The sequence below is a fragment of the Alosa sapidissima genome, chromosome 21, assembly GCF_018492685.1.
Source record: "Alosa sapidissima isolate fAloSap1 chromosome 21, fAloSap1.pri, whole genome shotgun sequence".
NCBI lineage: Eukaryota > Metazoa > Chordata > Actinopteri > Clupeiformes > Clupeidae > Alosa > Alosa sapidissima.
The window spans coordinates 21,833,844-21,856,075 of record NC_055977.1 but is presented as its reverse complement, the minus strand read 5'-3'; the positions used below and the strand labels follow the sequence as shown (position 1 = coordinate 21,856,075).

At 39.5% G+C, this 22,232-nt stretch overlaps 2 protein-coding genes across 3 annotated transcripts; both read right to left on the bottom strand.

The window, feature by feature from the left end:
* Nucleotides 1-4,393: 4,393 nt before the first annotated feature.
* Nucleotides 4,394-10,166, bottom strand: LOC121695586 (zymogen granule membrane protein 16-like). 2 transcript variants are annotated; one of them, XM_042076573.1, is made up of 5 exons: nt 10,126-10,166; nt 6,836-6,861; nt 6,661-6,713; nt 5,417-5,534; nt 4,394-4,982 (listed from the first exon to the last, which is right to left on the bottom strand). In XM_042076573.1, the coding sequence occupies exons 3-5, from the start codon at nt 6,710-6,712 to the stop codon at nt 4,655-4,657; spliced, it is 498 nt and encodes a 165-aa protein (XP_041932507.1). In that variant the 5' UTR covers nt 6,713; nt 6,836-6,861; nt 10,126-10,166; the 3' UTR covers nt 4,394-4,654. The 2 variants fall into 2 exon arrangements, with proteins under 2 accessions (XP_041932507.1, XP_041932506.1); XM_042076572.1 differs by lacking the exon at nt 10,126-10,166 and adding an exon at nt 6,975-7,065.
* Nucleotides 10,167-14,855: 4,689 nt separating this feature from the next.
* LOC121695587 (zymogen granule membrane protein 16-like) lies at nt 14,856-22,232 on the bottom strand. Its single transcript, XM_042076574.1, has 5 exons — nt 22,130-22,232; nt 21,928-21,953; nt 20,486-20,538; nt 20,053-20,167; nt 14,856-15,667 (listed from the first exon to the last, which is right to left on the bottom strand). Exons 3-5 carry the CDS (start codon nt 20,535-20,537, stop codon nt 15,337-15,339), a joined length of 498 nt encoding a protein of 165 aa, XP_041932508.1. The 5' UTR covers nt 20,538; nt 21,928-21,953; nt 22,130-22,232; the 3' UTR covers nt 14,856-15,336.

Sequence of the window (22,232 nt, the reverse complement as noted above, 5' to 3'; positions counted from 1 at the left end):
AGAGTTTTATAGTAGCCTACAGTATGTGTGTGGCATTCCAGAGACCGGCTTTCCGGATTTTTTTTTTTTTTTAATGTTGCATTTTTGGAATTCATAGTCCCTCTATGGAGCCTTTAAGATCACAGAAACAGAACCCACTGGTTTTACCGGTTTGTAGACAAACAAGAAAGAAACATAGTGATGGAGCAGTGCCTAGTTTCCTTGTTGTTGTTTGGTGGGTATGGTCTGACTCACCTGGGCACCACACCTCATACACCATACCTCAGGTCACAAAAGTAAAAGTGTGTGTCTGTCTGTCTACCTGTCTGAGTGAGGATCAGCATATTTCTCAGTCCAGTTTGCCTATACTTTATATACTTATATTGCCCAGACAGGTCGACACTCAGTTTCTGATCTCTGGTAAATGCACAGCTACTTTTCGTAGTCACATTTTATTATTTTTTTTGTTTGTCTGCAATCCTCTTTAACCTGTTGAGGAGTACAGTCACAAATATTAGAATTCTAGAAGGAACCAGGAAAATAATTCACTCCTCAACAGGTTAAAGTCCCTTGCTGATAATATTATCTCAGTTCACATTCCAAGCTCCCCTCCGTGTCAGGGAAACGTTGATGGCTAACGTTAGTGATGGGTAACTTTCCAGATGACAGTGCTTACGTCAGCAAGCTATTTTTATGAAGATGCCATTCCTTTTAATTCCAGCCAATGTGCAGGAAGACAAAAAAAACTTCCTCAATAAATGCTATGAAATAAATGATGAAATTAAATGAATAATTATTCAATGCATCTATCTATTGGTGGTGGTTAGTGAGGTTACCCTTCCCTGCAGTGCAGAGTGTTGAGAAAAGTGCTATATAAACGTAACATGGTGTTTTTGTTGTTTTTGTTGTTGTGTTTCCTTCTTTTGTTGTTGATGGGAAAAGTTTTAGCATATTTCAACAAATGTCATTTGTGATGAGAGACCGTAAATCAGACATTAGCATTCTGATTGTTTAAAATAAAACTAAAGTTCATTTCATAGAAATGTGTCTCTTCAAGGAAAAGATTAAAGGTAACAATTCAGTTACAGTTAAACAGCCTTTACCCAGTTAAGACTGTTTAAGGTTTGCAGCAAGCTCCTGTTCTGCAACACAAAGACAAAGATCAAAGACAGTGAAAACAACTGAAAAGACAATACAAACAGCTACAGACTGAAATACAGACAGGGATGGGCAGCATTTATGATGCATGTATTTAAAATATTAATTTCAAATACAAAATAGTATTTTGTCATTTGTATTTTATTGGGTTGAAGAAAATGGCTGATCATTTTGTATCAAACTACTTTATTTTTCAGTTTAAAAATACTGGCAAATATGTTTTGGTAAAACCAATACTTTTGGTGATGTGATGACATCATAAAAGTGCAAAACAATGAATGTAGCCTCTGACTGATGCTGACTTAGTAATTTGCCCAGACTTGTTGCGATCAGAATTTTGAGATTCAGGAAGTTGATCCAGAACAAGATAAATAACCTGTAGGTTGATCACACACACAATAAACTCCCTCTCTCACACCAACCCACTAGCTCCAACCACATGGTTACTTGCTGACCCACACTTATAAGGTTGCCTGTTTTTGGTAGAACTTTGGAACAACTGATGTGTCCTCCAAAACTGGTGCAATGATGAGCAATGATGCTGAGTAATATTCCTGAATAGTGTTGTGGTATGTTCCCTTGATATCGGGCAACCTATTTTTTTCTTGAGAACTATAATAATCAGTAGGCAATTTAACATAATCATCCAATTGGAACACCATTTGACTAGTTCAGTTGTGACTTTTTGAGTACATTTCTGATACAGTATTTAGGCTATGAGATGTAACAGACAGGTCAGCATACTGTAGTTGACCTGTTGATTGTTTGCAGACTTATGGCATGTCTCTAGGCAGAGACAAACTGCTCTCTGTCCACTTAATCAACAGAGTCAGTGTACTGATGAAGGAATAGATTAAATAGACATATATAGAAGGTGAATTCATGCAAAGTGAATTCATGCACTCTTTAAAGAGTATATTTAGTATTTTCAAAATACAAAAATAAACCATTTGACTTTTGATACATGTTGTGGTTACTGTATTTTTTACCCATCCCTAAATACTGAAGCTACTAAACACAACATTCAAGGGGGAGAGGATTTGAGAGGTATAACCTGACCTGTAGTGAGAGTGAGTCAATGATCGCAGGTGTAAAAAGTGATCTGATAGTTCTATGATAGTTCTGATGTGATAGGTGATCTCACTCCCTTTGCTGGTGGAACAAAAAATGATGTTGCTGCAGTGCCAAGCACGGAACGTATGCGAAAGAATTATGGGATATACGTATGATTTCCTGGATGAAATTGAGATGGATGATTGATGTCGGTGTCACACGTGACTGAGAAGCTCCACTGAGAGCAATATGGATGGGATGTGATACATACAAAAGCATTTTTGATATCAGCACAGAACAGATGGAGTCTATTTTGAAGACATTGCCAGTCTTTCTTTTTTCTCAGAGTTTGAAACATTGAGAGCTATTTTCAGTGTTTATTGTATCTGAATCCAAAAACTACCTTCAACCCATTTAAAGGGTAAAGGGACTATTACTAAAGTGTGAGCGTCCTACTGATTGTGTGGCTTAGTTTCATATTAGCCTACATATAGCATGTAGGATCCTGTCTATGCAGTAAGAAATTGTAAAGGTTGCTTTCTATCATCCTCATCTGGCCATCAGGGTGAACTACGCAAGTTTAAATGTGTAGGTGAAGTCCCAGTCCCAGTGCAGCTCTGACCTGCCACTAAAGTGCTTGTCCATGTAGCACATCATTCATCAACTCCTCATAGAGGATGATCATATTCAAACACAGCCTCATATTTGTGCTGTGTAGAGTACAGAATTAGTACTTGTGGTGACATAAAAAGCAGCAAGTGTTTACTCAAAACAAGTTTTACACTGAACAACAACATAACTGCATATGGATGGGAAAAACAGGACAAATAGGTCCTGAAAAAAAAAATATGTGTGCGGCAATTAACAGGGTACAAGCAGTATTGCAGCAGTTGCAACCAATATTGTATGAGCTAAAACATTATATGTGCTCATGTGACTGCTCTCTTGTGAAAGAAATATCATAAAAGTACCAAATTCTGCCACTTTTGTTCATAAATCGCCACTGTAGCAAGGCAGCTCACTCCTCACTGTGTGCTCTGTGTGTTCACTAATTCACAGATGGGATAAATGCAGAGACCAAATTCCTTACGCAAGTATACTTGGCCTAGAAATCTGATTTACATTTACATACATTTACATAGTGTGACTGTTTGGAGTCTAAACACCAACTACTACAAGTCATACAACTCACCCCATATGTCTCAATTCACAACTTCATCACTCCTGGAGACTGCATTTGACCACAATAGTAAGCCTAACCTACCTTATCAGCTCTATACAAATTGTTTGAATTCTTAAGGGTAGATGTCATAAATCCAGCATGTTATAATAACTATATTAAAATAGTTAGGTGTAGCTTATTAGTTCTCTTGAAAAAGGGTCCCTGATAGCATTGCACACTGAACTGAATCTGCAACACGAAATTGCAACAGAACTTCCTTCTAACATCATGTAGCCTACATTGCCTGCCTCAGCTATAAAGCACTTTGGGTCACCTCCTGTTGTTTTTAAATGACCTGTATGAATAAAGTGACTTGACTTGAAATCATCAACTACTGACATCATGATGGTACAATATAACCCAAACGGTCAACTCCTCCTACAACTTTACGAAGTAGTCACTGATTGAGATCAAGGTGAATTAGGACACAGCGTGATAGATGACGTGCAGTAAAACATGCCATGGACCTCAAAGAGAGGGCTTGTTTTGGGACTTGGGTTTTGAGTCGGGATGTGTATTTGTTTGTGTAATAGGGTGTGTTGTAAGAGGGTGTGTGTGTAATTGTGCATGTTTAAATGTTCCTTATCAATCTAGTTCTTTTCATTTAAAGTTGCCCATAATATTTTTGTCTCATTCAGCAATGTTCTTTAAACAATCCTCTACCGGCCCATTGCTTGAGTTGCCTACACTGTAAAAAAAAAACCCGGCCTCTGCAGGTTTGTACTGTAGGTCTGTAGTAGGTTGTGAGTTTCTCTGGGAATACTGAAGGGAGGGATGAGCTACCTCTCTGGTGTGTTTTGTTTGGTCCTTGGTTAAAATATAATGTATGTTGTTTTGGAATAAACTTAAATAGACATAAACAAACACAACTTCCTGCCAATCACTGACTGCGCCTTTACTTTGGCATATGAGTTGCAATATTTTACTCACTGTGTCATATTTCCATTAATCAAGGAGGTATTTGAAACGTCCAACATATGATGAACTCTATTATTATTATTTTGTTGCCAAGCACCAAAAAACTTTGTATGGACATAGAATTGAAATGCTCATTTCAGTGGTCTATACATAATGAAAAGCAATTTAATATGCACATTCCATACACAGACACATGGCCTCATCGCACACATCATGCAGCTACATAAGACAAAGGAGAAAGCAAGACTGAATAGTAATGTTGCTACTGTGGCCAAGCAGTAGCAGTTATATCCATGGTATTGGGATGTTCTTCATTCTCTCCTGTTAATCAGAAGTGCCGTTTACGGCCATGTTGGGAAGAATTGCCCAGTGCGTGGCGATAGATGTGATACCAGCCCCGTTGTAGCGGCCGCTCAGGAATCGGAGCTCGGCCATTGGATGGGCGGGGTACATGTTGAAGGTTGTTCCAGATGGCTGTCCAGCAATGATGGAGCGCCCCCTGTTGGTGACGATCAAGAGAGACTGGATGTAGGTAGAGAACTTGCCGGAGACTTGAACGATGAACTCGCCGTCAAACAGCTCAAACTCCTGTTCGATGCCGCCTGTATTACCAGCAAGTTGCGACCATGCGAACCCATAACGGACCCGGAGGCTAAAGAATAGGAAATCACATTAGGAAAGTGACATTTTTTTTTTGCCTGTGTGACCATTACTTTTGAAGCAAAAAGGTTCAAACAGGCAGTCATAACAGTTTTGTTATTTGTTTGTAATTGCTCAGTTGTCCGTGACAAAATTGTAATATAGCCTATCTAATGGATTGCCTAATGGAATTAGATAAATACTAGTAAACAGTAGGTTACATATTTTTAAAGAATCAAATTAAAGTAACAAATTCATTTGATCAAACTTGTGTTCATTTGACAATGACATTTTAATTTAAAAAATAAATAATGATTAAAATGTAAACAATTATTGCTTCAGAAAATACAGTAATTACAGATTCTTCACATGCAATGGGTGAACTGTGTAGGTCCATGGGCGATTATGAGCACTCAAACACAGAAATTCACTTGTAATTTGCCTCACCCTATAATGTATGATCCACTGTCCCACAGTCTGACTGCAGTGATGCGGCCCTCCCCTGAAAGGGTGTAAGAGGTCCCAGATCCCGAGCCCACAGCTGGAGAAAATGAGAAGCCTGAGGCTAGAAGAGAGGCAGAACAAATACAACTTGGTCACTTAAAAACCTTCCAGCTTGTTTCAAGGTTCTAAGGCCACATGACCTCTGTTCAGGTTCTGCTGCACATCCAAGGTAATTTGACTGGAGAGAGTAAAATATGTAAGGGATAATGGACGACACGGTGGTCTGTTCACAGAAGTTAATGCACGGTCGAGGTTGTAAACCGTTTAAACCTCGTAGTGCATTAACTTCTGTGAACAGACCACCGTGGAGTCCATTATCCCGCTTATTCCACTGTTGCCACTTGCGTTGTGTTCATTTCCTGTTACAATGTAAACGTTTTAATAGCTAAAACTGTCTTGTTTGTAGAACTAATTTCTTCCGACACATATCAACTAATTTCTCAACTCACAGGACATTGGACAAACTGCCGTTACTAGTTCTAAATGGATGGTTGCTACGGCCAAAGGCCAGTCGTTAGTTCTATCTCTCCCGTTGTCAAGCGGGCGTATCCCAAGATTCTGATGAACTTTAGCTTTGAAACATCGCTTTTACTTAGCCTGCTGTCATCCATCTAGCTAAAAGCCACCTCCGTCATATGCTACAATGTTGCAATGTTCTGAACGTCTGCATTTTACAGCTCGGATGCAACGTGACAGTTCATTTAAACTTCACAACGAGTTCGGCGAATTAATATACAAGTGTGATACGGCCAAAATGGATCTACTTCATAGGTGTGCAGATAACATACGGTTAATGGTCGTTCTAAATTACGTAGGACAATGGGAAATTCAACCAAGCAGTGGAATAAGCTCTCTATAGACCCTTTCAACAAGGTAAACAAAAACAATGCTTGAACGTTCTATTTGGGCCCCAATCTACTTCCTCTGCATTAAGATAACATATGGAATGTTAAAAAGGAAGCCTTGTGGGGCCAACTATGATGCTGATAATGGAACTCTCTTGAAAGGGTCCATAACATATTAGGCTTAACTTATTTACATAATGTTGTTTATATGCTTTATTTGCTTAAACACAGTAACAACTGGTAACTGGATATATGAGATTGTGTTTCATCTAATGGTACATTTAGTTTAGTTTAATTTAGTGTGTTTAATATTGTGTGTGTGTGTGTGTGTGTGTGACTTACGATCAGCCCAGACAGCAGCCAGGAGAACACTGAAGACAAGTAGAGTCCGCATTCTGTAGAACAGAGGATCAGCATCAGCCTTTCTGAACCATTTATTTACATAATTTAAGAGTCCTCAATGTACACTGACTTAAAATGAGAAAAACAAATAGAATAGTTTATATCAGGAAATTACCTTGTTGACTTAGTGCGCAGTCAAGACTGTAGTTAAAGACAAAAATGCAAAATGCATAATGTTATTTTTTTAATAATACAGATAAACAATATTTAAATAATGTTTAAAAAGAAGTTGGAACAAAGCTCATATACTGTACCAATGAGAAGCTATGGAGTGCTCTGAATGCTCATGCTAAACCAGTGAGCTTCACCAAAGATCCTTGATTACTAGCTCCGCTTTAAACCTCTCTGGTTTCATAGAAGTGCGGCGTTCCACAGACTGGGATTCCGGAATTTTTCTAAGAAACCAGAGCCGACTGGTTTCACTGGTTTGTAGACTGCACTAACATTCAACAAGGGAAAGGAAATAAAGATGGAACAATGTCTCCTTGTCTGATTTTCATTGTTCAGCTTGTTTTGTGAGGGCCAATACCAGTGCTAAGCTTAATGTGATTAAAGAATTTATACAACAAAATAGCGATACAACTCCAGCTAGTATTAATAGTTATTTAGAGTTTGTAGGCTATTTTCATGCAAAACAAATATCAGTTTGCCAGTTGCTCATCCTTTGCACCTAATAAAAACACCTACTTTTAATTGTTTGTTTCCATGTCCATTTTACATTTAGTCATAGCTGACACTTTTATCCAAAGCAACTTACAAAAAAGGGAAACAATCAAAGTACAATGCCACAAGAACATGTTAGAGCAGTCATAGGCTACTACTCGTACAGAGGTAAGTGTCAGTTCTAGAAGTGGTAAGTGCTAGAATTAGCATAGTTATTGGTAGTGCTAGAAGTGGAGGTACAGTCTCTGAAGAGTTGGGAGTTTTTTGAAGGTAGAGAGGGACGCGCATAGCCTGGTGTAGCCAACTCAATTCTATTTAGAATATGAGTCTGATACTGATTCAGTCAGATGTGGTTATGGGGCGTTTCCACTGATACAGGGGGGAAATGCATCTGCACACAGAGAGGACACAAAGGAGCTTAGGGCGCTCAGGAGACTTCAGATAGTTCCTTGCTCAGGTGCTCTTCTGCGACGGGCGAAGTGAGAATCCATAAAAGAAACAAATTGCGGTTAAAAAAGTATAAAAACCTTTAATTTAAAGCACATGGGCCTACGCATTACGGCCATATTGGCCTTCATCAGGGTATCTGCACACAATTTAATAGACCTAACCAATCAGCGCTGTGAATCCTGTAGGGAGAATGGCCAAGAACATTTCTTTCTTCTTCTATATTCGTTTTTAAAGATATTGTGCTGTCAATATCTTGTACAACAGGCACGATAGTGAAATCTAATGTCTAGTTTCTCTTTGACAGCCTTTTTGTTGTTGCTCATCAACAAATTTCCTGACCTCAAATTTTGTGAGTGGGATTATATTTGGGCTGGTATCCAGGACGTCCCTACTCTGGTAGGAACTGGTAGCGCATGTTTATCCAGAGTCCTTTCAAAAGTTTGTTTAGTGTTTTTGGGCTCTATCTTGACAGTCTAAAATGCATGATCACTGGCGAAAAGCTTATTTAAATTTAGTGGAATGTCCAGTCCACATTGGGAGTGTTTTCGTTATCAAACATCAGGCGGATGGCGCAACAAGGCGTTCCTAGTCATGTTTTGGGCTTAACATCATAAACCAATAAAAATGACATCTGTCATTCCCTTTAACAGCGCACAGTGCAACTTCAAAGAATGCATCTGTATTTTAACAGTCAGCGGCGCATTTGAAGGAATCTGCTTGCGAGACTTTGGGCCCTATCATGACATTCTAAAGCGCATCGTCACTCGTCAAAAGCTTATTGAAATTTAGTAGGATGTCCCGTCCACATTGGGAGGGTTTTCGTTATCAAACGTTGAGCGCATGGCGCAACAAGGTGTTCCTAGGTTTTTTTAATTAGTCATGGGTGTGTTTGGGGCGTAACATCATTTAAACCAATGAGAATAACATCTGTCATTCCCTTTAACGCGATGTCAAATAAATGCATCTGTATTTTGACATTCAACACCGTATTTGAAGGAGGCTGCTTGCGAGAGCATATGAGTCGCAACACGCCAATATTGAGTTTTCCGCCATGCGCTAGGTGGAAAATAGCGCCCAATAGAGCCCATTGTGTTGAATGAACTTCATTGGAATTCATATTCCAATTTCCTTTAACTTCCGTGACTGAATGATGTCTCTGATGATGATGGTTACATAGATGACCTTTTACCAGATATCCGTGGGTGAAGCAGTCTTGATGATAATGACATTCCTGTGGATTCCTGCCTGTGCATTTCTTACAGTATACAGTGCAGAAAGTATTCACAGCGCTTCACTTTTTCCACATTTTGTTATGTTTCCGACTCATCTTAAAATGGATTCAATTATTTATTTTTTCTCATCAATCTACACATGATAAGCAAGTGTTTGGAGTGTTTTGTAAATGTATATAAAAAGACTGATTTACTTTTGTTATGACACTTGGAGCCAACCCATTGAGCTCTGGTGCATACTTCTATCAATGGTCCTTGAGATGCTTATACAACTTGATTGGAGTCAACCTAAATTAATTCACTGGACATTATTAGGAAAGGCACACATCTCTTTATATAACGTCTCACAGTTGATGATGTATGTCAGAGTGAAAACCAAGCCACGAGGTTGAGAGCATTGTCCTAGACCTGCGAGACAGGGTTGTGTGAAAACACAGATCTGGGGAAGGGTATAATAACATTTTTGCAGCATTGGAAGTGGCCAAGAGCACGTATCCTCCATCATTCTCAAATGGAAAAGTTTGGAACAACCAACAGTTTTTTGTCCTTCTTTACGCTTTGCTCAATTGCGTGGTTATAACCGGTTCATTTGCACAATGGCAGAGCCAAAACAATTTGGCCCCTCTAATGCCAAATAGTACCATATGCAAGTTCATGTAGTGCGAATTTTTTACATTTGGCGATTTAGCTGAAGCTTTTATCCAAAGCGACTGACAGAGCTTACCATTAACCACATGAAAGGATGCTACAAGAAAGGGAATTCAAACACTGAGATACTGATACAGACGTGTATTTTCTTGGAACTGAAAAAACGACTGCATCTGTTTGGTTTTATGTACAAAGAGTCCTCAATGTACACGGAGTTGAAATGAGAAAAACAAATATAATAGCTTATATCAGGAAATTACCTTGTTGACTTACAGTAGTGCACAGTCCGGACCATAGTTAAAGACAAAAATAAATGCATAATAATGTTATATTTTAACATTATAAACATGCACACATTATCCATTGCATTGCTCTTGTAATCAATCCTATCATCAGAAAAAAGTTAACGTACCAATGGTTAGAGGCTGAGGGCCTGCAGTCACGTTAGGTCAGTGCATGAGATTGAGAGCTCCAAATGCTTTTTGTTGCCTTCAAAGTTAGATAAGCGATGGAGTTGAAGGAAGAGAACATATAGATGGAACAATGCCTTGTTTCCTTGTTGTCTGACTTCATTTTTCAAATTGCTGTTGTGTGAGTTGTTATTGTCCAGATTAAAGAGAAACATTTGCCATTACTTCTGTACTAATGAAAAGCATCCCCACACCCCACATGAAGAAATGCAGTGTCACATTTATTCAGTTTTGAAAGTATTCCACGTTTACCACACTCACTTTTAGCCTGCATTGTCTTGGCTATGTGCTTAGGGTAATTGTCCTGCTGGAAGGTGAACCTTCGGCATAGTCTGAGGTCCTGAAAACTGTGGACCTGGATATCTTGCTACTTTGCTCTGTGTAGCTTTCCCTCATCCCCAGACAGGTCGCCCAAAAGCAGTGTCAGTCTCAGGGAAACTCTGTCAGGGGACTCTATGACCTAATGACCTGATGCCAGTGCTTATGTCAGCAAGGTACTATTAATGAATTCCAGCCAATGTACAAGAGGAGAAAAGTTTTCCTCATTGACATTCTAGAGTCTGTCTCTCTCTCTCTCTCTATATATATATATATATATATATATATTTTTTTTTTTTTTTTTTTTTTTTTTATGGCATTTTGCTTTTTGGGTAGCCTGTATTCGATTAGTGTATAGCTCATTTGTCATTTGTAATTTTCAAAGAAACTTTTACTTTTCATGGGTACTTTCATTGTGTAAAGTTTAATTTTGATAGGTACAGTAGCCTGGCTAACCCAGGCTATCGGAGACGGGTTAAAGGGAATAATAGCCCCATTGGGGCTGTATTGTTGCCTGGTCTTCTTGGCACACATCTCGGATTGATGAGAATTTAACATATTTCCTCAACTAGGATTTCTTAGGACTTTTAGTATGTTGTTCTGGACACCTCATAGAAATGATCTAAGCTGCAAAAAATATTTTACAATTAGTCTGTCGTAAAACGCTACTTTAGATACTTTATTATGTAGTTTAAATAAACCACTGTTGTCATAAATTCAATACCAAGTGATTTTCCTATATGTGTGTCTACCTATTTAACCAACAGCAGAAAATAACAGAATATCCAAACGTTTTCAGTAGGCTAGCCTACCATTGTTGCAGAAATCACATATAAGAAGGTATCCCTTGAATTTCGGTTCATTTTCGCATATTCTTGAATTTCCCCTTGGGGATCAATAAAGTATCTGTGAGTGATCGGGTGGCCACCTCACTTGCCAGGACAGCGTTGCGGTTGGAAATCAGAGAGAAGGGGTAAAAAATGTCAGGAATGCAGAAAAAAAAATTGTATTTCAAAATTGCCAGTGTATTTATTTTTACAGTGCCAGTTAGTCCTCCACCATCAAAACAGACAAAAAAAAGGAAAAAGTTCAAAAATAGCAAAATATGGCAAAAGGCAAAAATAATCCAAAATGGCAAAGTATAGCAAAGTCCAAAAATGTATCAAAAGTCCTAAGGTAATCAAAAATAGCAAAATACAAAAAGAGAAGGCACCAAATCAAAATACTAGTTTCAGACTAAGGTTCAACTGGCCACTTACTTCAACAGAGCTCTCTCTCCGGTTGTCAGCTCTTTACACTCTCCCCCCCACAACACAAACTGAACAGGGTTCTTATACACAGTCCTACTATGCTCAGACACCATGATTGAAGATAATTGACTACACACATGATTGGACTGTACCATTATCACGATCATACTTGTACACAACCACAGTGTTCAAGTCATCAAAACACAAACCAAACAATAAAATGTACCTCAAACACATCCCACACATCTTGGCTACGCTACACGTAAAGCCCATAAACATATAACATTCAACAGAGGCCTAGCAACACAAAGCACACTTCCAAACCCCCCTTCGCGACATCATTCCCCATACCCAAAGTCAAGATGGCATTACAAATACTACTCAAATGGCGCATGCTTCCGTTTGGTAGTAGTGACTGAAGGTGGAGGAACACAAGAGGTAAGTATGGCGTTTTGTTTATAAATGACCAGGGAGATAATGTGGTGTGTGCAGTGTTACATACGAGTGGGTACCTCACCCGTATGCATGAGATGTTTCAGGGCTGTTTGAGTATGAAGACTTGTGGCGACTGGTTTGGTACTGTTAGCGCAGCAAGCGCTAACTTCCGTGTTGGCGTTTCACTCGCGGAAACCCAAAGATGACAGACAGTGTGGGTGTGTATGTGCGTGCGCGTGTGTGTGTGCAAGGGGCTCAATGTCTCTCGTTGGCACTTCTGCTCTTGCAGGGCTTCCGCGATGCAGAGTGCATTCAAGCAAAAGTTCAGAATTGTCCATAACATTCAAGGGAGTTCGTCAGGCAAAGCAAATATTCATAAAATGTCCATAATTCACACACAAGCAATACTATCTTTAAAAACAGTGAGGAGGGGAGAGAGCGCCTACTCACAGTATCTATCTATCTATCTATCTATTCCAACATAAGGAAGCAGCATGAGAAACCTGTCAAAATCGTCATAAGGTGATTCCTCCCAAATGGCCCTATCACGTCTTTGAACTGACGTCATGAGGGCAGGTTTCAGCTCGTGCAGACCGTGGAAAGGCAACTGCAAGATCTGTCTGCAGGCGAAGACTCCTGCGATATTTTAAGGTCATGTGACATGGTGACACAGTGGTAAGTCCCTCCCATAGACAGTAAAAGAAATGGACGAACAGACTCCGTCATTTTCAATGGGAGGGCACTGACGCAAATTGAATGTTTTTTCAGTTGGCTTCCCACCGTACTGCACAGACTCGCACTTAACTTTGTGACGTTAGCCATCGAACTGAATCTTGTAACTTGTCTGATAGATGGTTCACACAGAAATTCTTCTCACACTTCCTTCACCTTCAAAGTCATCAAAGTTAAACATTTATTATTATGTATTATTATAATATCATCCTCACAAGTGATATCAAGTCGTGTTCATGTTGAAACTACCAGACATGATCATTTTCAAACACAGTCATGGTAAAACAAAACCAAAAGGTTTTTGCCTAATCTTCTTTCTACTTTTCCGACCTACTGTCAATCCATCGAAAACCTCTGATAGTATTAACGTTAGTGCCGTTTTTTTATTAGGTTTACTTGCCTCTATGTAATGCTTTACCTTAACACACAATGTTATTGTAGGCTACATAGATTTGTTCATGAGTTTCCGTGCTGGCTGGACTTAGCTTCTTATCCAAACAATACGGTTAGCTCCCTACTGTGCGACAGAAAGACGCAGGCATAATTGCGTCAAATTACATCAAAAGTTAGCTTCCCTACAACAAGACATGCTGACTATCTTACGGGAACCCAACGTTACATACAAGGTAGTTGAGGCTGTTTTGCCTTCTATTGTTTATGAAGATAATACAGAAGCTACAATGTTGGCACAGGGTATACTGTATGTTATATAAAGTTATGATTTCAAAAAAAATCCTAAATTAATGGGCGTTCTATGGGGTTAGCAGAGAGTTGATAACCACAGCTCCATGGGTGGTTCAACTTTCGGGAATTCGCCAGCCCCTTGGTCCCTCCCCGGCTGACTGAAGTCGGACAGGATTTTTAACCAGTATGCATTGTGTCCATCCCAGTATGCATTGTGTTCAACCCAGCAAGCATCACATCAAGTCAGATCTGAGCAGATCTGCATCAAGTCGAACAAGCCTATTCATGTGATCTCGTCGCTGGAGCAAGATTGGTGTCATGAAGCCTTTCGCACGCGCATTTCTGCCAAAATAGGGGCCAAAAAGCGTTGCAATATGGCTACCGAGTGGAGGGACCTGCCAAGGACTTTCCCAGAGCTTTCTCTGTCTATGATCTGCAGTTTTTCTCAAACTATAAGCCTCCTCGATGAGTAGATTGCTGGTCTATGGAGCCATGAATTTAAATTTCGTCGGCTTTTGTCTGTTAATTTGCGGCACAATTGAATAATAGAACCGCAGACCGAAAGGTTTCCCCGATCCGGAAATACTCCTTAATTCGTTACTTTTTGTAGGCCTAACAGAGGTAGCCTAAATATTGTGCCTATGGTGATGACAGCTTTAAAAAAACATTTACCGGTTATGTGGTTGCCCTGCAACAAGTTGCCCCATGTATTGCCTAAGCAACAGATCATGTTAAATTTTATTTAATTAATAATTTGCCCAGACTTGTGATCATAATGTTGAGATTCAGGAAAATGATCCAGTGCAAGATGACTAACTTGTAGGTTGCTCACATACACAATACACTCCCTCATACCAGCCTCAAGTTTCTTGAGAATTTTAATCATCCAATCGGAACACATGGAACAACAAATAAACAGTCCCTTAGCCGACCAGATTATACATTTAGCACTCCTAACTTCTATAAATGTGATGATGGTTTTGGTTAAAATATAATGCACATTGTTTTGGGGGGAAAAACATCTGCTAATAAATTTGAATATAAACATAAACATAAACGAACACAACTTCCTGCACAATCGCTAACTGCACCTTTAAACATGAAAAATAAGAAACATCCTATAGGCCTACTGTGTCCATTATAATGGCTTAATGGCTGGGAAACAAATCTATGGCATATGAGTTGCAACCTTTTATTCCTTGTGTCATATTTAGCCTACATGCATCAAGGTAGCCTATCAAGGAGGTAGGCTATTTCAAACATCCAAGATGAACTTTATTTGTATTTATTTTTTTGCCAAGCACCAAAAAGCTTTGCAGGGATTGACATACAATTTTTCCATAAATGCTCATTTCACTGGTTTACAGTGTGGAAAGCTGTGTAACATGAATATGCAAATTTCATACACAGGCACATGGCATCAACGCACACATAATGTAGCCTATGTGACAGAAAAGCAGAAAGCAAGACTCAAGTGCACCCACAGAACAATTCCCAACTTTAGCTATGCATGTTAGCTATGCATTTCGATGTGACAGACAAATTCCCTGACAGACAGGTAGCCATATCAGACATTTAAAAAATCAAAAGACAACGAACAAGAGTGTGATGTGTCCCTCAGATAATTTCAATTGATGCAAGGTGAAATATCCTGATGATAATGTAGCCACCGTAGCCAAGCAGTAGGCATGGCAGTTATAACCATGGTATTGGGCTGTTCTTCATTCCCTTCCGTTAATCAGAAGTGCCGTTTACGGCCATGTTGCCCATGGGAAGAATTGCCCAGTGCGTGGCGATAGAGGTGAGACCTCCGTTGTAGCGGCCGCTCAGGAATCGCAGCTCGGCCATTGGATGGACGGCGTACATGTTGAAGGTAGTTCCAGATGGCTGTCCAGCAATCATGGAGCGCCCCCTGTTGGTGACGATGAAGAGAGACTGGATGTAGCGAGAGAACTTGCCGGAGACTTGAACGATGAACTCGCCGTCAAACAGCTCAAACTCAAGCTCGGTGCCACCTGTAAAACCAGCAAGTTGCGACCATTCGAATCCATAACGGACCTGGAGGCTAAAGAATAGGAAATAAAATCAAATTAGGGAAATGGCATTTTTCTGGCTGTTTGCAGTGGCGATTCTAGACATTTTTAACAAGGATGGCCCTATGGGGCACTGATTAATTCAAGGGTGGCATGAGGCAAAACATCCAGATAAATAGAAACAGGCTCAAGATGTTAAATTAGCACAAATACATTAGGAAACCCACCAAACACCATACTCATCAATTGAAGGACAAAGACCATACTCTCACATACTGTAAAATGTCTTTGTATTTGAATAAAATGCAAATACAAATAAACAAACATATTAAATTTAAGTTGTCTATCAGTGGGTTATGCTGAGCTAAAACAAATTCCATCATGGGGACATTAAAATATATTTTATTATATGGCTATCTATGGCCATCTATTTTTGTAGCTGTTAAAATAATTTGACCTGCTTTTTTTGTCTGAGCTGGCAAAGAGCTATAACAAAGTAATCCAAAATCAACAAACACCTCTCAACTAAATGCTTAAAATACTTTTGTATGAAACAGAAATGAAACAACAATTAAAGACTAACCTTAATCTAATCATAATGTTACATTCATAATGCTACAGACCCTAAGGCTCAATCCCATTTGTTATGCTTCCCCTTCCCCTAGCCTACCCCTTGTCCCTCGAAACAGAGTGGCAATACATAGGGGTGAGAATATTCCCCTTGGATATAGGACACCATGCACTAGCCTATAGGGGACAACTGGGACGATCAAAACATGTTTTAATTACACGTAATTTACAAAGAGACCACACCGAAAGTTAATATTTTGTCACTAGCAATAACTTACATCTGCCTTTTGTCAAATACAGTTGCACTTTCAGCTCTGAACAAAACCGTTCAGGAATTCTTTAAGCAAAAGTGGAACATGCACAATGTTTCATTTATCCCTCCTGGCCGGGACGAATAAAACAGGCATGGGGGACGAAATAACCATACAGTTTAGCCTAAGCTACGTAAACTTCCCAAAATTTAAATATTTCACAACAAATCCTTGACTGGTTGAATTGTCACCAGAATTCATATCGCTACCTGTAGCCTAGCCGATGCGACAAGTGTTTATGAGTGAGCTTGATGAACCATACATGAAAAGTTGTCTTAACGTTACATTAGGACCAGGCTTGGAATTTCATAATTTTAGGTGCAAGGCCACTTGGCCTTCAGTTGGGCATGTTTGGCAGGGGGCACAAAGGCCACACGTCAGGGCACCAAGGCCAAAGTTAACTATACAGTAGACATAAAAATGATCAAAGTTGTATTTAGTCTTTTCATAACAGTAGACCTGCATCACTGTATGAAACATGACAAAAACATGAAACATGACATATTGCATAGAACTGTAAATCATCTGATTTTACAGATATCTAGGCTGTATTTAACATTTATGTTTTATTTGACCTGCTATGAAATTTAAAGCCCAAAGTTGGAGACATGCATGTAGATATTTGCTGCAAATTCAAAACCGGATTACTCTGGAATTGCTATCTGTACAGGGGAATGCTTTACACCTTCGTGTTCGGTAAGGTCTGTTTATTCTGATATGTTTGTATGTATTGTTTGTATATGGGAAGAGTTCGCAAAGCATTCCACCGAGATGAATGGATAGGGAGATGGACGCAGAACTGTATAATAATATGATTAAATTAAAGTTACTTTTCTCGCGAACTGTTTATCACAGCAACTAGTGGCTAACATCGTTAAAAGCTAAGAAAAAGCTATTTCATGTGATGGGATACATGTAATGTCTGTGTGATGAGTAGGCTACTTCGCGAGTAGTTCAACAGAGAAATGGGTGAATTTGGACGCTCTTTCTTGCCGTGCGCTGTCACTTTCTCCACTGCGTAAAATAATAAATTAATTTGCACTGTGAATGCTAAGATTATTTTGACAGGCCATAGGTTAAATGAAAATCAGATGCAAAGCAGAATATTGAAAGAAGGGAGCACCAAGGCCACAGTGGCCTGTGAACCTCCGATTTTCAAACCTTGATTAGGACAGTATTATCATTAAACACTTTTACAAAAGTAGGCCCACAGTTAACACTTAATGACCTAGCAAATGTTGGCTGCGCAGGCTATACAATAAGCAGGTAGGAAAATTAGTCTTGGATGACGTGATTCAACAAACGCAACTTGTGTGTGTGATTAGATAAATAGGCACTGGCGGATGCGATAGGTAAATAGATATCTTTGCCTGTTATCACAAGCAGTAGCCTGTAGGCCTAAACTCACATGCTAAAAACAACAAGATGTACCGCAGAGCGGTACAAAATATGACCGCCGCCCAGTCCAGCACATTTTTTCCACAAAAAGAAATCACGCTGAAAGGCCTATATGATTCTAACTGTCTCACTAAATTGCATTATCCACACTCAATTCTGACTGGTATCTGCTAGACAACAAGTACCAAAACATGATTAGTTCATAGATTTCACATGTAAAATTCATTTTATACAACCCCACCTCCATCTTGCCTGTTTATAATTCTGAGAAATTCTTGATTGTTTGTGTTATGTTTATGTTATGTGTGTGTGTGAGTGTGTGTGTGTGTGTGTGTGTGTGTGTGTGTGTGCGTGTGTGTGTGTGTGCGTGCGTATTTGTGTTTGTGCCTGTGACATTACTGTGAATGTATGTGTGTGTGTGTGTGTGTATCTGTTTGTGCACATGTGTGCACATGAAATGGGTTAACATGACCCCTGGAGGCAAACATACGGAAAAAAATGGTCATCCTAGGCCCTACAGTTCTCAAGATATTCACAGAGAACTGTGTCTGCCCTACCCTCCTTTCGGGGGGTCAAGTCCAGCGGGGGGGCTACAGATCAAAACGAAAAATGACGGTTCCATGCTATCCATGTGGGGGTACATGCCCACCAAGTTTTGTGTACCCCGGTCTTTCAGTGTCCCAGGAATCCTTGTTGGTGTACGTCACTAAATGTACACATAAATTATTTTATTGTAAGGCCCCCCATGAACGAAAGTACACAAAACTTGGCATGCATTCGGAGGGTGTCATAATGATCCTACACTTTTAATTTCGTGCAGTTTTGACCTTGTCAGCCAGAGATATTGTGATGAAAACACCAAATTTTTTGCTTTTTAATTTTTAACTAGGTGGCGCTATACATGAAATAAGTGGTAATGGGATGGGTTGACATGCCCCCTTAGACCAACATACATTCTCGAGATATTCACAGAAAACTGTCTCCGGCCACCTACAGGCCAGTTGGTGTATAGTAACATAAATTAATTTATTGTGTGGCCCCCCATGAACGGAATTCCACAAAACTTGGCGTGCATACAGAGGGTGTCATAATGATCATACACTTCCAATTTCGTGCAGTTTTGACTATGTTAGGTCACAGATACCTTCAATTACAACACCTCATTTTTACTTTTTTGTGTTTAACTAGGTGGCGCTATACATGAAATGAGTGGTTATGGAATGGGTTGACATGGCCCCTTGAGATCAACATACAAAAAAAAATGGTCATCCTAAACCCCACGGTTTTTGAGATATTCACAGAAAACTGTGTCTGCCCTACCCTCCTTTCGGGGGGTCCAGTCAAGCGGGGGGGTTACAGATCAAAACGAAAAACGATGGTTCCATGCTATCCATGTGGGGTTACATGCCCACCAAGTTTCGTGTACCCCGGTCTTTCAGTGTCCTGGGACTCATTGACGGAAATTTGGGCATGCGAAAAAGAAAAAAAAAGAAAAAAAAAAAAATCTGACTAAACCTATATGACCGCCGCTTCGCTGCGCGGTGGTCATAATAAGTCGTGTATAATGGCAAGAGTGTTTGCCACTTTCCGAAGTCTGTCTGACACTTCAAACTAGCGCTGCAAATGCGTCAAGAAAGGTCCCGCCTAGACCGTCATAATGGCCAATCGTAGACTAGGATTTCGGGGTGGCACCTGGGGTGGCCAATCGAATTTCAAGGATGGCCTGTGCCATCCAAAGCCACCCCTCTGGCTCCGCCCCTGGCTGTTTGATAGGCTACTCTCTAACAGGCAGTCATAACAGTTTTGTTATTTGTTTGTCATTGCTCAGTTGTCTGTGAGAGAATTCCAAAATATCTAATGGATTGCCTAATGGAATTAGATAAATACCAGTAAACAGTAGACTATGTTACATATTCTAAAAAAAATAAATGAAAGTATCAAAATTATTTTAGCAAACGTGTGTTCATTTGATGATAATGCCATTTTAAATTTAAAAATAACGATTAAAATGCAAACATTGATCTCTTCAGAAAATACAGTAGCCTAATTACAGATTCATCAAATCAAATTGGTGATTTGTGCATAGATCCCTGAGCGATCCCACTCACACACAGAGATTCACTGGTAATGTGTCTCACCCACGGATGTATCCATTATCCCAGATTCTGACTGCTGTGATGCGGCCATCCCCTAAAATGGTGTAAGAGGTCCCAGATCCGCCACCCACAGCTGGGGAAAATGAGAAGCCAGAGGCTGGAAGAGAGACAGAGGACACATACAACTTGGTCACTTTAAAAACCTTCCAGCTTGCTTCAAGGTTCTCAGGCCACATGACCTCTGCTGCACATCCAAGGTAATTTGACTTGAGAGAGTAAAATATGCTCTCTATAACATATTAGGCTTAACTTATTTACATAATGTTGTTATATGCATGCTGCTTTGCTTTCTTAAACACAATAGCAACTGACAACTGGGTATATAAGGTTATGTTTTATGTAATGGTACATTTAGTGTAGTTAAGTTTAATCTAGTCTAATATTGTGTGTGTGTGTGTATGTGTGTGTGTCTTACGGTCAGCCCAGACAGCAGCCAGGAGAACACTGAAGACTAGTAGAGCCCGCATTCTGTAGAACAGAGGGGTCAACATCAGCATTTCTAAACTATTTTTTATTTATGTTCTAAGAGTCTCCAATGTACGACGGAGTATTAGGGCCACACATGAAAGAAGAAATATTTTTGCCATGACGAGATTAAACTCGCCATGTCGACATTAGGCCTAAACTCGACATTTCGAGAATAAAGTTGAAATGTAATGTCGACTTTAATCTCAATGTATCGACTTTAAAGTCGCCATGTCGACATTAAACTCGACATTTCGAGAATAAAGTTGAAATATCATGTCGACTTTAATCTCGACGTGTCGACATTAAACTCAACATTTTGAGAATAAAGTTGGTTTGAGAGAAGAGAGAGAAGGACCGCTCGGGACGATTGAAAGGGAGGACGAATTAAACATTCCAGTTTTCTTCGACTGCAACAATGATTAGACATAGGCCTATATCATGTGAACAAAACATAAAACATTAACCTCCGTTGCTCAGCCAAATACTTTCCTGTAGGTCCTTATCACGGAGTTACAAGCGATAAATGTGATGGTCAAAAGTAGCCTAAACGTCATTAGCGTTTTTTTTTATTTATTGTAGGCCTATTATTAGAGTGTTTTTCATCTAAAGGTTCAACTTCATGCTTATGCACTAGACTAGGCATACTAGGCGCTCTCCCCAATCCTAGAATTTCACATTGCTTGTTTGTAATGGATGCAAAACAGCCTATTGCTGAATGTCTAGGGACGAATGAAGCTGTCCTCCTCCCGACCACCCTATGTACTAGTCGCCTACATGCACACATATGCACACACAGTGCATAAATAAAGTATACATGCACACATGTTCCCTCACGGGATCAAAATAGTATATATGCTTAGGCTATACCTGTGTTTATAGCCTCCTATGTTTATTGCAGGTGAGACATGGAAAAGCAGTTTTAGAGAAATTAGTTAACCTATGGAGAGTGACGGCCTGGTTCATGAAGGGCAGTTATTTGAATGTGCGGTGGCCTTACCCACGTAAAACAGAGTGAAATAGCATTTTGTATAGAAACATATCATTGGATACATGTATTATTCTAGCTATATACTAAATGGCATAGTGCATGGTATTTCCAACCGCGAGATACAGCACTTCATGATGACGGCAATGAGTAGTTAACAGACAAGACGCAATCTGTCTGAAAGTCGACATGTCGAGATTAAAGTAGATATTATATTTCAACTTTATTCTCGAAATGTTGAGTTTAATGTCGACATGACGACTTTAAAGTCAACATGTCGAGTTTAATCTCGCCATGGCAAAAATATTTTTTTTCTTCATGTGTGGCCCTAATACTCCGTCGTACCAATGTACACTGACTTTAAATGAGAAAAACAAATAGAATAGCTTATATCAGGAAATTACCTTGTTGACTTAGTGCACAGTCCAGACTGTAGTTAAAGACAAAAATAAATGCATAATTATGTTATTTTTTTAACAATATACACATGCACACATCAATTGCATTGCAGTTTTATCAATCCTATCATCACATATCTGTTAATCATTTTCAAGATTGCTTACAAATAATGTTTTAAAATAAGTTGGAACATAGGTTACACTGTACCAATGGTTAGAGGCTGAGGGCCTGCAGTCAGGTTAGGTCAGTGCATGGGAAGCTAGCGAGTGCTCCGAATGCTGAGAACAATCCAGTGAGCAGAGTTTTATAG

Excerpts from the sequence above, each read along its gene's own strand:
- LOC121695586 (XM_042076573.1), bottom strand. The coding sequence starts at position 6,712 with ATGCGGACTCTACTTGTCTTCAGTGTTCTCCTGGCTGCTGTCTGGGCT. Across the intron at positions 5,535-6,660 it reads GGCTGCTGTCTGGGCTGATC|CCTCAGGCTTCTCATTTTCT; the intron begins GTAAGTCACACA and ends CCTCTCTTCTAG. Across the intron at positions 4,983-5,416 it reads AGTGGATCATACATTATAGG|CCTCCGGGTCCGTTATGGGT; the intron begins GTGAGGCAAATT and ends CCTATTCTTTAG.
- LOC121695587 (XM_042076574.1), bottom strand. The coding sequence starts at position 20,537 with ATGCGGGCTCTACTAGTCTTCAGTGTTCTCCTGGCTGCTGTCTGGGCT. Across the intron at positions 20,168-20,485 it reads GGCTGCTGTCTGGGCTGACC|CCTCTGGCTTCTCATTTTCC; the intron begins GTAAGACACACA and ends TCTCTCTTCCAG. Across the intron at positions 15,668-20,052 it reads GATAATGGATACATCCGTGG|CCTCCAGGTCCGTTATGGAT; the intron begins GTGAGACACATT and ends CCTATTCTTTAG.